Genomic DNA, 15,096 nt, shown 5'->3' on the forward strand with positions numbered 1-15,096 from the left:
AATGTGACCCTGCAGAGCAGCTGCCAGTCAGTGCGGACAATGCTGAGCTAAGGGATGGGTCTGATTCAGGGGTAAGTCGTTTTCCTGCGTTCCTCGTTAAGTAGGTATATTGCATAAGTAAAAGTAAAACGACCCCTGGAAAAAGCTCCACCCCGCCCCCCCCCGCCCCCCCCCGCTCAGCCGGGGCTGAATTCTGAGCAGGCGCTCGTGACGTCACTTCCCCGCCCCGGGGAACCCCGCGCTCTTCCCTTGACAACGTTCCCGTTGCCAAGGTGAGACGTGGCGGGCGGGGGAAGGAAGAGGAGGAGGGTTCGCCTGTTTCCATGGCGACGGGTAAACAGGAGGCGGAGCTTCCCGGAGCCGGCAGCGGAGGGCGAGATGGTGAGCGCGGGGCTGAATCTGACCCAAAAAGGGTGCCGGGGCGCAGGGAAGCCCTTAAGCCCCCTAAGGTTATGTCAGCGTGGCCACTTCATCGGGAGGCGGAGGGGGGGAGATGCCTGTTGCTCTAGAGAGGCCTCGTTGGAGGGGTTTTAAAATACTTTTATTAAGGCTAGTTTATTTACACGGCAAATAATGCAACAGCAGTGTCCTGGCTGCTTAAGGAAGTTGAACTGGGTTTTTTAAAAATAAAAAACCCCAGTTGAAATGGTTTTTTTGAATATAGAAATATATCTCACGTTTAAGCAAACTAATATAGTTTGCTGGATGTTTAGGTGTCTGCAGAGGGTATATCCTTTTACTGTTTTTCCAAGACATTTGCTTTTATTTTCCATGCTGTTTTTAACGGGTTTGATTGTGTTGTGTACATCACCTTGAGACGTATAGGTGGAAGGCAATACATTCATCATCATCATCATCAAGTGATAAATAAATAAATTTAAAAATATAAGTGACTAGCCAGACGGGCTGTGGCTCTGCCCTCCACAGTTGGAGGCAAGTAGTAGCAGTAGCAGTAGCAGTATGCTGCCCTTCATCCAAAGATCAGAGAGAAGTTCACGACACAAAAAATACAAAATGAGAAGACAAAAAATCAAGTACATGGTAAAAACAAAAATAAAACAAAAAATCCCCCCTTCCGCAACACATTTAAAAGGCCATCGGATGTCCATCAGCCAGAGGCCTGGCTGAAGAGGAAAGCTTTTGCCTGGTGCCTAAAAGTATTCTATGAAGGTGCCAGGCAAGCCTCCCTGCGGAGAGCGTTCCACAAATGGGGAGCCACCACAGAAAAGGCCCGTTCTTGTGTTGCCACCCTCTGGATCTCTTGTGGAAGAGGCGCATGAAAAAGGCCCTCAGATTATGTCTGCACCAGCTGAAGTTTCCAAACCATCTACAGAGGCAGCCCTACGTTTTTGGCCAGCTAAATTCAGTTTAGGATCTCGCAGTTTCTTAAGAATGATCTTCCTGAATGGGAAAGGCCTGCAAATCATCACACACACGAATCCCTTGCATCTTTCCTTTCAGCTCCCCATCACGTATAACTCCAAAAATCTGCCTCTCTTTCCTTCCTGCAGCCGGGCAGTGTATGCTCCTTGGGTGCTACCTCCACCAGCTCCTCGGGCCGGTCCCGCTCGCGCTCCCACACCCGCTACAGAACCAAGGCTGCCAGCTCAGAAGTGGATGAGAGCCTCTTTGGGCTTGCCAAGGTGAGGACGGAGGGGAGCAGTGGCTGCTTTGGGCTAAGAACATCTGCCTGGCATGCAGAAGGTCCCAGACCTTCAATCCCTGACACCTCCATTTAGGGCTGGGAATATCCCCAGTCTGAAACACTGGAAAGCTGCTGCCACTATACTGAACTAAAGGTCTGACTGGGTAGAATGCAGATTCCGGTGTTCCTCTTTAAATCAGACCTGTATTTAGAACCAGGAACCAGGAAATAACACTTTATTTTTAGAGGGAAAACTATAAAGCACCTGTTTAGCTTGCAGATGCTCTAGGTTTAATCTCCAGAATCTCTGGAGCTGCTTCCAATCTGTGTAGACCAGGGATAGCCAATGTGTTGCTCCTCAGAAGTTGCTGGACAACAGCTTCCATCATCCCTCACCATTGGCCATGTTGGCTGGGGCTGATGGGAATTGTAGGCCAAGACGTACGGAAGGCACCGTGTTGTTTACTGCTGATGTAGACAATTCTGAGCTAGATAGACCAATGGTCTGACTTGTTAAAAGGCAGCTTCTTTGTTCTCTGCAAAATCTCCCTATTTTTAATCCCAAATGCTGCTTGTCTTGCTCTGAAAGCTCCCCTAACAGCTTAAGCAAAACAACCTTGTATAAAAGAGTAGCAATCAGCCATAGAACAGGGAGCAATGCCAACACAAAATGGGAACAGTAGCATACAAAGCATCACAATGGGTCATATCCAGTGTTGGTGCTACTCAGAGTAGCACTGAAATTAATGGGCAACACTAGCTTAGTACCATCAATTTCAGTAGGTCTACTTTGAGTGGAACGAAAACAGTGAGTTGTATTCAGCTGAATCCAACTCAAAGTAGACCCACTGAAATGAATGAACCTAAGTTAGATATGTCCCTTAACTCTAGCGAGTCTACTCTGAGGAGGACAAGCATGGAATACCACTCAATGTACCTGTATCCAATATTTACTAGAGGATTTTGAGAAATATGATCTTGTAGCTATTGGGGTTCTCTATATTTTCATGTGTGGAATCTGCCTTGTGGTTACCCTGAAGGTGGCTTATAAATATTTTAAATAAAATCAAATAAAGGAAGACTTAATGGTTGGTTTGCTCATGATGGAAGGAACTCAGGTAAAGGTAAAGGTACCCCTGCCCGTACGGGCCAGTCTTGACAGACTCTAGGGTTGTGCGCTCATCTCACTCTATAGACCGGGAGCCAGCGCTGTCCGCAGACACTTCCGGGTCACGTGGCCAGCGTGGCAAGCTGCATCTGGCGAGCCAGCACAGTACACGGAAACGCTGTTTACCTTCCCGCTAGTAAGCGGTCCCTATCTATCTACTTGTACCCGGGGGTGCTTTCGAACTGCTAGGTTGGCAGGCGCTGGGACCGAACGACGGGAGTGCACCCCGCCGCGGGGATTCGAACCACCGACCTGACGATCGGCAAGTCCTCGGCGCTGAGGTTTTACCCACAGCGCCACCTGCGTCCCGGAAGGAACTCAGTGGCTGCTAAAAGGCTCATCCATATCTCCTGCCAAGCATCCGTGAACATTTCTGATGCCACCTTCCTTCTTGCAGAATGTTAACCTGTCCCGCACTGGCAGCCCCATCGTGGTCCTTCGAGATGTGGACTCGGCCAGGAAGTCCCTGGGCTGGGGCCACAAGCCGGAGACAATCCGTCTTATCACTCGGGACCTCATCCGGGACCTCATGTAAGCTCTCTAGAACTATGGCTAGGCACTCCCCTCCACAGTTGAAGGCACTGCCCCTCTGAACTGCGGTTTCCGGGAATTCACTAAATATCACATGGGGTGCCATCTCTACTGTCTTTCCAGTACCTGCTGAAGACCTTTCTCTTCAAACAAGCCTTTGATGTTGAGTTTTTCCCCAGCCTGCATCTGTATTGGAATCATTTTTAAAATGTTATTTCAAAGACCTTTTCTTTGCTGCCCTGGGATCCTTTGGGAGGAAGGATGGGATATACGTTGAATAAACAAATACACTGGTAGGGTGGAAGACAGGGAGATCAGCAGCGGGTGGAGCCAGAGTTAGTAATAGGCAGAGCCGCTCCCTGATTGGTTGTAAGTCAGACAGGTTGAGAGCAGACAGGTTGGTGGGGCAGTGTCCTGTTGGCCCTAACGGACCAGCCTTCAGCGGCACAAAGCAGGGCCCATGAGGCATGTGTCACAGAGGGTGGCTCTACTCTGTCCCCCAGGACCTGAGGTTCTTTGTTATGAAATGTCTGAGTAGGTTTTCAGGTGTACCTGAAGGAGTATTTCCACCCCCATCGTTCAGCCTGGACACTGAGGTCCAGCTCTGAGGGCCTTCTGGTGGTTCCCTCACTGCGAGAAGTGAAGTTACAGGGAACCAGGCAGAGGGTCTTCTCGGTGGTGGCACCCTCCTGTGGAACACCCTCCCATCAGATGTCAAAGAAATAAAGAATTATATGACCTTCAGTAAACATCTGAAGGCACTCCTGTATCAGGAAGTTTTTAACGTCTGATGTTCTGTTGTGTCTTTGTATATTCTGTTAGAATCTGCCCGGAGTGGCTGGGGCAGCCCAGTCAGATGGGCGGGGAACCAAAAATATTATTATTATTATTATTATTATTATTATTATTATTATTATTATTATTATTGACCAAAGGGTGCTTGGGGTGAGGCTAAGAGCTCCTCCCCCTTTTCCTTTTTTAAAATGAAAGATGAAATTATTTACCTGGTATCAGATTTGGCAGTTCTGTGGAATCCTGGCCTGGACCAGCTTGCGATCACCCTTCCGAATGGAGAGATGAAGTCACCATCTTCTTCCTTTCTCTCTCTCTCTCTCACATGCCCAGTGTGCCCAAACTCGACCCGTCTGGAGAGTCCCTGATCATAAGCCCCGAGGACTTCCAGCGCATCAAAGACTCGTCCCGTGTCTTCACCAAGGAGGAGCGCGAAGCTCAGAAAGCAGCCCTCAAGGCAGAGCGAGAAGCCACCATCGTACGTAAGGCTATCCTCGTCATGGCAGAGAATGTTGTTGTTTTTTAATTGCATTTATCTCCGGCCTTTCTTCTAGGGAGCTCAGAGCAGTACACGTTAAGCTCCCCGTTTTATTCTCACAGCACCGCTTAGAGGTTTCGTCGCAATCAAGTGGTATATAAATTTTGTTAAATAAATAAATTGAAAGTCCTGTGAAGCAGATAATGCTGTGTGTGTTAGAGAGCGACTGACCCAAGTGCACTCCGTAAAGCTTCCCGGCTGAGTTAAGATTTGAACCTGAATCTCCTCAGTGCTCTGAACCATTTTACCATGCTCCTTCTGCCCCCAGAGTAAACACATCTGCCCCCTTAACGCAGCTGTTCCCGTCCTAGCCTCAGATCATCATCTGACAGACTTCTGTAACAAATCAGCAGCGGCATTCTATGCTCCCTCAAGGTTCTGAACAGTCTCTGGGGGGGCAGTCCCACAAAGGTTTGCTGCAGTAGTCTAATTAGGAAGTCACCGGTGCACGGGGGTCACTGCCCAGGTCTCTTGGTTGTCTCCACTGTTGGTCCTACTCAGAGTAGGCCCACTGAAATTCATCAGCAGGAGTACCTTGGGTCCATCAATATCAATGGATCCACTCTTAAGTGGAATGTAGGTAGGTACTGCAGATGTAACTGACATATCAGCCAAAGTGGATTTGACTTATTTGTTAATTAAAAACATTCATCGCTTTTTACAAAAGGGACTCAGAGCACCTTACAAAGGTTTGAAATACAAAAATGTCATTCATACATCATAGTTAAAAGCCTTTTCCCAGCCGGAAATCTCAGGTGGGCGCCATTGCCATTATAAGAGAATAAGGGAGGCGTTCATGGTGAGTTCTGGCACCTCTTTTTCTCAGAAAAATAGCATCACTAAAAGTTATTCATCCTCTGAAAACATAGCAAAGAAATACACATATCCTTCCCCCACCATACTAAAGGATGGATACCGGGATAGGATAATAAATAAATCTCTATTTAAAAACCAAAAGCCTGGAAGAGCAAAAAAATATCTTGGCCTGGTATTGAAGAGCTAAAATGTTGCTGATTCCTCTTTTTATTTGTGGCATAAAACAAAGACATGAGAAATGACTATGTTTGCGATTACTTTGTAAGCCACCCTGGAAAGATTTTATTGACAGGCAGTGTATAAAACTTTAAGCCATGCGGGTGGAACCTCCAGGCTGTGGTGCAGTCTTGGCCAGCCAGGGGGTCCAGTTTGGCCCGCAAGGCTGGCTGTTTCTCTCAAACCATGCCCATCTGTCAATCACCTGACATCCTCTGGTGATGTCAGTTGATTGACACGTGGGCCTGGGGGTTCAGTACTTCCAGGCGCTGTCTTACTAGCACATTCCCTGTGGAACCATGATGATGCCAGAGGATTGGTGAGTGGGTGGCCCCTCCCACCTGTCAAAGTTGGGTGGGAGGAGATATAGTCCTGGCCCATGCAGCCGCCCCCCCCCCCCCCCCCGTGTTAACCTAAGTAAGTAAGTAAGTAAATAAAGAGAGGACCATTTACACCCCCAGAGTGGCCTGCCCGCAACCCTGGGTGGCAAGATGCACCCCATCTGCTTCTCCCTCTCATCTTCCCTTCCCCCAGGCTGCCGTGAACGAGCGGAAGAAATCCATGAAGCTAAAGGAGATCTTGCGGAAGAAGAATGAAAAGCTGAACGACCTGGAAGAGGAGGCCAAGGAGAGGGCCCAGTACCTGCTGCAGCGAGCCGCCAACATGCGCATGGAGCAGGAAGATGAGATCAAATCTCTTGGCGAGGTGAGGGAGCGAGAAGTGGCGGTTCCCCTTAGGGCAGCCTCATATTTATTTTGTTTTATTTTTAAATTTTTATTTATACTTTTCAGGATTATACATTTCATTAATTTACAATCATTTTAACATTTCAAAGCTTGACTACCTTCCCTCTCTTTCTGCGGTTCCTTAAATTTATTTTCAAATATCTTCTGCATATCCAAATTCATTCAATTTGCTCATTTAATTATCTACTTTAAAAATATACTCTTATCAAACTGCAGGTTGTTACAATAATCCTGCCAATGTTTTTATCCGTTTGCAATTTATCTGTAAATATTCAATAAACCATTTCCATTCGTTTATTAAAAAAGTTTGTTATCTTGATTTCTTATGCTTTTCTGGTAAGTTTTGCCATTTCTGCATATTCCATAAGTTTTTGTATCCATTCTTCCTTTGTTGGGACTTCTGCTTCTTTCCATTTTGGGGGCAAGTAGCATTCTTGCTGCTGCTGCTGTAGTAAGGTAAAGGTAAAGGGACCCCTGACCATTAGGTCCAATCGTGGCCGACTCTGGGGTTGCGGCGCTCAGCTCGCTTTATTGGCTGGGGGAGCCGGCATACAGCTTCCGGGTCATGTGGCCAGCATGACTAAGCCGCTTCTGGTGAACCAGAGCAGCGCATGGAAACGCCGTTTACCTTCCCGCTGAGCGGTACCTATTTATCTACTTGCACTTTTGAGGTGCTTTCGAACTGCTAGGTTGGCAGGAGCAGGGACCGAGCAACGGGCGCTCACCCCATCGCGGGGATTCAAACCACTGACCTTCTGATCAGCAAGTCCTAGGCTCTGTGGTTTAACCCACAGCGCCACCCACGTCCCTGCTGCTGTAGTAGCATACATAAATGAATTTCTATACAATTTAGGTAGCTTTGTCCCTATAATTCCCAAAAGAAAAGCAGCCTCCTATTTCACATCTCTCCCTGTTGGCACAGGGGGACAGGAATTCCATGTAGGGGAGTGAAGCAGAGGCATATGGGGCCTCTCTGCCCCTCCTTCATGGAAGAAAGGGCTGCCAGTGTCTACCAGCCATGATGACTATGTTCTACTTCCCACAGGAAGTAGTGCTTGTCTGCCACCGGATGCAGTGATGGCCACCAACTAGGATGGCTTGAACTTGGATGGAGGACTGGGCAAATTCATGGAGGCTGTCGATAGCTACTAGCCAGAACAGCTATATTCTGCCTCTGCTGTCTGCAGCTGCATATTGGTTGCTGATAATTGCAGGTGGAGAGAATACTGTTGCGCTCAGGTTCTCTTCCAAGAGTGGATTTATTTAACCGCTGGCTTCTGCACCTTCCAAGGTGGAACTGCTGGGATCTGGGCAAAAAGAGGTGCTGGAGCTCAGCTCCAGATGAAGCCCCGCATGTGCATTTCGGCCCACGGCAGAAGCTCCCTTCCGCTCTTTGCAGATCATCCTGGAGGCCAAATGCCACGCCATTCGCGATGCCCAGATCCTGGAGAAGAGGCAGATTGAGAAGGAGATGAACGAGGAGGAGATGCGGCTGGCCAAGATGATGGAGGCGGAGAGGCAGAAGGTCGGCATGATGCAGGATGAGCTGGAACGGAAGAGGAAGGAGGAGAAGTACAGGTGAGAGCCCAGACTTCTGTGCGGCTTCTGGCCAAGGGGTTTCGTTGTAGCTCAGTGGTGGAGCATCATTGCAGCGTTGCCTTCCCTGCACCGCAGGTACAATATGCATGTGTGCAGCAGCATGAGTTAAAAGGGGCACACCCCTGGAGAATCAGAGCCTCCTTCTCAAACTGTATAAGAGGCCACTGAGCTGTGAGTCAGGAAGTCCCTGGTTTGGGTCTCACCTCTGCTGTGAAGTTGCTACGTGGCCTTAGGCACAAGCGACGCTGACACAAAACCCCACACATACATTAAGTAAAATAAAAACATCACCACCTGACCCCCACCCCCAACTCATGATTCCCCCCTCACCTCTTTCCCCGTTTTTCCTTCCTAATGTAACACTAATGTCTCAACTAATAAAACTGATCTGTAGAAAATGTAACTTGAAAAAAGAGACATTGCACATACTTTTGTAAACCAAGAAATCTGTAATAAAAATAATAAGTAAGTAAGTAAATGAAAAAAGGAGACCTGCTTCTCTAAAGACACTGGTCTGAAAGTTGTCTGCAGTGTCACCATATATGGACGAAGGTTCCTTTAAGCCTGCAATCCTGCTAACAATTAGAATCAGAGTCACTTGAGATGTGGGACAATCTCACTGGCATGAAATGCCACCTAAGAAGAAATTTAGTGAGGTCTCTCTTATCCTGGCAGAGACAGATTTCAAAGGTTTCTTTGTGCACAAACAGTTCCATTGCACGTTGATAATGTCATATCCAAGGTCAGAGGGTCTTACCACTCAAAATATTGCCACCCTCAGCTTCTATCCGTGACCTACACAATAAGGGAACAAAATTGAAGGAACAAAATAAGGAAACAATTGAAAGAACTTTAACAAAGGTTCCTTCAGTTGTGGCCAAATTTTTGCATACCTGGGAAATCGTATCTGGCTTCAACAAGAAATACGTCGACAGATTAACGTGATACCACAACTACCTAAGATTGGGAACCTTGGCCACAATTGGTTCCCTGCACAGAGGAATACCATCCATTAGGCCTCTCTGTGCCGTCAGAACCCATTTGCTCCAAAGGAAAATTCCTCCTTCACCTGATTCTCAGGGGGAAGCGTCACCTCCTTGAGCAGATACAGAAGAACGAAGAGATGCGTTCCATGAAGTCTGAGCAGCGAGACCAAGAGGCGCAGGAGATGCTAGAGTACCTGGAGAGGCTGCAGTTTGAAGACGAGAGGGTAAGGGGGCAGGACCGTAGCTGAGGGGCAGGGCACCTGCACTGAATGCAGAAGTCCTGCAGTTCAGTCCCCAGCAGCACCTCCAGTTTAACAAAAAGGATCAGTCAGTGCAGAATAGTGAGATTATTTCTGTCTGAGATCCTGGGAAGCTGCTGCGAGTCTGAGCAGACAACGTTGAGCTAGCTGGACAAAGAGCTTGGGACGGGGCAGAAGTCCTTCTGGTAAGAATTGGTGAGTTACACATTTGGAGGAGGCCATAGGTCAGTGGTAGAGCACATGCTTTGCATGCAGAAGGTCCCAGCTCTCCAGGTAGGGATGGGAATGCCCTCTGCCCCAAACCCTGGAGAACAGAAGTGCCAGCTTCTCCATACGATTGAGGGGGCCCCACATGCACAATGTTTCCCAGTAGGTTTCCTAGCACAATTCAAAGTGTTGGTGCTGACCTTCAGAGCCCTAAATGGCCTCGGCCCAGTATACCTGAAGGAGCGCCTCCACCCCCATCGTTCTGCCCAGATACTGAGGTCCAGTGCCAAGGGCTTTCTGGCAGTTTCATCACTGCAAGAAGTGAGGTTACAGGGAACCAGGCAGAGGGCCTTCTCGGCAGTGGCGCCGGCCCTGTGGAATGCCCTCCCATCAGATGTCAAGGAAATAAAAACTGACTTTTAGAAGACATCTGAAGGTAGCCCTGTTCAGGGAAGTTTTTAATGGTTGATGTTTTATCGTGTTCTTATTATTCTGTTGGGAGCCACCCAGAGTAGCTGGGGAAACCCAGCCAGATGGGTAGGGTATACATAAATAATAATAATAATAATAATAATAATAATAATAATAATAATTATTATTATTATTATTAGCATCATCACTGGGCCCTCTGAATATTGAGGGCCTATATTGCCTCAGCCCCCAGGAGCAGGTGCCTTTGCAGAAGAGCCACATTGTAGACCAGCCTTTCTCTACCTTGGGTCCCCAGATGTTCTTGAACTACAACTCCCATCATCCCTGGCCATCTTGGCTAGGAATGATGGGAGTTGTAGTCCAACGGAAGCATGCGGGAACCACCAAAAGTGCCTCAGTCAGAAGATCTCTGTGACTGAGGAGAGCAGAAGGAACCGGCGGTATTTCAGGCCCATGTTTTGTCCAACGTTAGTCTTGCTCCAAGTAGACCCCTCAGGAATCACGGATGTGGCCTCACGTAGCTGGACACAACCCTCGGTTAACGAGGATGCTTAGCGACTCTTCCTGCTCTCCTCCAGGAAATGGAGCGCAGGAGGAGGGAGCAGCTGCGTTTGCAGGCCGAGATCAGGCGCGTCAACGACGAGAACGAGAAGCGCAAACAGGAAATGTTGGAGCAGGAGAAGATGGCCGACCGGCGGGTGCTGGAGTACCAGAGGAAGAAGATGGTATGTGGTGGTGGCAGGGCATGTGGGCAGGGAGAGGGCACCGCTGGGGAAGAAGCGCCTAGGCAAATTTTGGGTACAGCGGAAAACCTTCCCAGAGCCAACTCCCTCCTGCCTTGGCCTCCTCTTGGCTAGGGATGGGCAGGTCAGGCTGGGTCAGTTTCGCGTGTGTTCATTAGTTCATAAGTCTGCTTGCACCGACCTGCGACTTCGTTTAAATATATATTTTTAAAACTTTCTGAAAATTTACATTATTTTTTTTATTGTACCCTGCCAGGAACGGGAGGCTGAGTTTGAGGCTGAGCAGGAGAAAATCCGCCGGGAAAAGGAGATGGAGACGGCCCGGCTAAGGGCGCTGCAGGAGAAAGCCCAGGATCACCAAGCAGAGCAGGTGTGGCTCAGGGGTGCATTCTTAAAGCACGGAACGGGGCCAGGAGTGCAGGTCATAGAATCGTAGTGTTAGAAGGGACCCCCAAGGGTCATCCAATCTAACCCTCCGCGATGCAGGAATCTCAGCTGAAGCATCCGTGACAGATGGCCGTCCAACCTCTGCTTAAAAACCTCCAAGGAAGGAGAGCCCAAAACCTACCGAGGGAGTCTTTCCCACTGTCATACAGCTCTTCCTGTCAGAAAGGTTTTCCGTATGTTTAGTCGGAATCTCCTTTGTTGTAACTTGAAGCCACTAGTTCGAGTCCTGCCTTCCAGAGGAGGAGAAAACAAGCTTGCTCCCTCTTCCATGTGACAGCCCTTTAGAGATTTGAAGACTGCTATCCTATCTCCTCTCAGTCTCTTCCTTTCCAGGTTAAACTTCCCTAGCTCCTTCGACCAGTGAATGGATAAAGTGGACAGCCCACAGGTAGACGATGCTGTTCATTTATTCACCTGTTCATTCTGAAGTATCGATACCAGTGGCAGCATAGTGGTTAGAGCAGAGGAGGGAATTCCATTTGGCTGTTTGACAGTGAAGGTGGCAAACTCTCCTTCGCTGGAGCTTTTCAAACAGAGGTTGGATGGCCAGTTGTCAGGGATTCTTTAGCTGTGATTCCTGCATTGCAAGGGGTTGGGATGGATGACCCTTGATAATTTGTTCTGGAGGTCCGTTCTTAACCTGAAACTGCTCTTAACCTGAGGTACCACTTTAGCTAATGGGGCCTCCCACTGCCGCACGATTTCTGTTCTCATACTGAGGTAAAGTTCTTAACCCGGGGTACTATTTCTGGGTTAGCGGAGTCTATAACCTGAAGCGTCTGTAACCTGAGGTACCACTGTAGTAATATATTACAGGGAAGCACAGTGCTCCTCTCCCTGTCTCTCTTCTGAAATATGATAAGAGTCTCTCCCAGGCATCGCCACACACAGCACCTCACGGCCCAGCCAACGCCCCCTGCTTCCCTTCCACCCCCTCCAGGACGCCCTGAGGGCCAAGCGTAACCAGGAGGCCACCGAGCGGGAGTGGCGCCGGAAGGAGAAGGACGCGGCGCACAAGAAGGCCCAGACGGAAGCCATGCTGAAACAGAGCCGCTTGGAGCAGGTGGCCCACAAGGAGCACACCTTGGCTGTCCAGGTGCAGCGGGACCGGGCCGAGTTTGAGAGGATCGTCAGGTAGGGAAGCGGGCTGCTTGGCAGTGCGTGGAAGGGCCGTGGCGCAGGGGTAGAGGCCCTGCTGTGATAGGATGCATACAAAACAGACGCCTTTTGGAATAATCATTTACCAGACCCATGAATACAATTCAAAGCTTTACTAACCAGAATTTCTTCAAAACAGGTGCAAGACAATCAATGATACACCCAGAAAGTTGTATAAAACATATGCATATCCAAGCATGGGTTTCTTCTTCTTCAAAATAGAACATAATTACAATCAGAAGAAAAACCAAAGCTCTGTTTCATTCATAGCCTGCATTAGCCTTAATCCAGCTTAAGGCTCTTTGCTCCCGGAGAGGCATCATTATCATATCCTTTATTCTCTGTGGCTTCCAGAGAATAACTAACAGGCCACAAACACCCATCAAGATGGAGATTTTCAACTAAATACGTTACTCACATGATCTAAGGTTAAACACTCGCGTGAAAGAGCAGAGAACGCCAGCAGCTAATTATCAACCTGTTAGAGCTCAGAGAGCTTCAGTATGCTTCAATGGATTTTTTTCAATATTAAACTCTTAGCAATATACATACAGGTATTTCTCTTTTTCAGTGTGCAATTAAACAATTATACTTTACGGGTCTTTCTTGCTATAAGGCAGCTTCCTATATTCCTGTTTGCAAGATTATCTTGTGTAGTCATTGTGGACTCCCACAAGGCAGTGCTTGCATCACAAGCTTCCCCATCCCTGCTCTGGCTTCTGCAGATGGTTGCACTGCAACGCAGCCGGGATCAGGACAGCAGCTCCCTCTTCCCGCAAGGTGCCTGAATCCTGCTGCCAGAATTCCCAGTTTTAAGACAGAGCTGGGGAATAGGATCCAACCAGCAGGCAGGATCCTGACTTCCCTGCCCTCCTGCAGGCCATTTTGACAGGTGGATAAAGCCTCCCACCTGCCAGTCACCTGACATCACAGGTGTCAGGTGAGCCAAAACACACAAAAAATTACTGGTTGGCAAATAATAAAACTATCGCTATTATTATGGCTCACACTGAACCTACGAAGAAACATCCTTTGTGTGCTGCCTCCTTCAATTCAGGGTTAAGATGGCAGGTATTGGACCGTAGCAATATCTGATTTTAAGGTAAAATCACACACACCCAACACACATTCTCGAAATTTGCCCACCTCTGGAAATCAATGCAATCTTTTTCTCTTTTTTTTGATGGGGGTGTTTGCCACATACTAACCCCTGCAATTGGCTGGGTTAAATGCTTCCAGACTTAGTCAAGCACACTCACTAACTCATGTTGTTGCCTCCCCTGCCCCAGAATCCAACAGGAACAGATTGAGAAGGAGCGGAAAGAGCACGAGAAGCGTGTGGCTCTTCAGCAGACCCACGCGGACGAGATCCGGCGCCAGGTGCGCGAGCACCAGCAGAAGCAGGTCCAAGAGCGCATCGCCATATTCGAGGAGGGCAAGAGGCTCAAGGAAGAAGCCCGCCGGCGCAGCGAGCGCCTCAACGAGATCAAGCGCAAGAAGCTCGACGAGCTCCGGTGAGGCTGCGCAACGACCCTGTGACTCATTGTCTGAATCTCTGAATCCATGGCACTTTGCAAAGTCTGGTTTCCTCAGCTCGCACTCTCCCCCTCCCCACCCCTGCTATGATTGCATCATGCACGAGGTGCAGTTTCAACCATACGTGGCTGCAGGCAGGCTGGTTGAAATTGCTCAAGTTAAATCCTAGCAAGGTGAAGGGCTTAAAAGCTCTTTTTGCGCCTGGTCTGTTTGGGGCTACCCAAATAGCTTTTAAACCATGGGTAGGCAAACAGATGCAGCCCAATCACCTTCTAAATCTGGCCTGCAGACGGGCCGGGAATCAGCATGAGTAGAATGTGTCCTTTTATTTTATTTAAAATGCATCTCTGGGTTATTTGTGGGGCATAGGAATTTGTTCATTTATTTATTTATTTTCAAAATATAGTCCAGCCTCCCACAAGGTCTGAGGGACACTGGACCAGCCCCCTGCTGAAAAAGTTTGCTGACCCCTGTTAAACTATGTGCTTTGCTTGGTGGTCAGCACCTGGGCTCTGGGAGTACAGGGACATCTCTCTCTCTCTCTCTCTCTCTCTCTCTCTCTCTCTCTCTCTCTCTCTCTCTCTGTATCTTTGTCTCTTTATCTCTCTCTCCTCCCCCCCCCCACCTGTCAAGCACATGAGCGGACCCAAGGGTTTGGGTATACACGATTTTCATGTATACATGGAACACTTGGAATTGAACCTCCACGTAAGATTCAAATGTACTGCACAGGCAGCGACCGATTTACACTCATCTGGTTGGCGTTCGTGCACAGCACTGACGCGAGGATGGACTGCGTGCCCTCTAGTGACCAGCGTTTCCTTCTTCTCTTTCTTCTTTGCAGAGCTGCCGGCCTCCCCGAGAAGTACTGTGCCCAGGTGGAGCGCAAGGCCTATGTCCAGTCAGTGCACTGAATGGGGGAAGAACCTCCATCACCCACAACACCTTCTAGACTGTCTACGTGTAGCCTAGATTTTCTATTTTCTTACTTTCCAAGAGTATTTTATGAATAGACCTATTTCTGGATACATCTGTGTGGATTTGTGTTTTGCTTTGTTTTGTTTCCTTCCTTCCCTTTCAGGGCATGACCTAGAGGTTCACGGAACCGTTGGCCCCTTAATTAGGAAGGGTCGAATCTGTCATTGTCAGTTTCTAATCCCCCCACCCCAACCATTGTAAGCGTATTTCTCCACATTTCCACCTCCGTTTGTGATTTATTTATTTTGTAGGGTGTTATCCAACTGAACCTAAGTTAGTCGTGTTTATTAACTGCAAT

General features: G+C 48.4%; 1 protein-coding gene across 1 annotated transcript; it reads left to right on the plus strand.

The window, feature by feature from the left end:
• The first annotated feature begins 296 nt into the window (after nucleotides 1-296).
• CFAP45 (cilia and flagella associated protein 45) lies at nucleotides 297-14,848 on the plus strand. Its single transcript, XM_079957631.1, has 12 exons — nucleotides 297-381; nucleotides 1,512-1,643; nucleotides 3,211-3,344; nucleotides 4,470-4,614; nucleotides 6,241-6,411; nucleotides 7,852-8,030; nucleotides 9,132-9,261; nucleotides 10,515-10,661; nucleotides 10,936-11,049; nucleotides 12,067-12,260; nucleotides 13,574-13,798; nucleotides 14,665-14,848. Exons 1-12 carry the CDS (start codon nucleotides 379-381, stop codon nucleotides 14,732-14,734), a joined length of 1,644 nt encoding a protein of 547 aa, XP_079813757.1. The 5' UTR covers nucleotides 297-378; the 3' UTR covers nucleotides 14,735-14,848.
• Nucleotides 14,849-15,096: the final 248 nt, after the last annotated feature.

This window comes from Podarcis cretensis, assembly GCF_951804945.1.
Source record: "Podarcis cretensis genome assembly, chromosome: 16".
In the NCBI taxonomy this organism is placed as follows: Eukaryota; Metazoa; Chordata; class Lepidosauria; order Squamata; family Lacertidae; genus Podarcis; species Podarcis cretensis.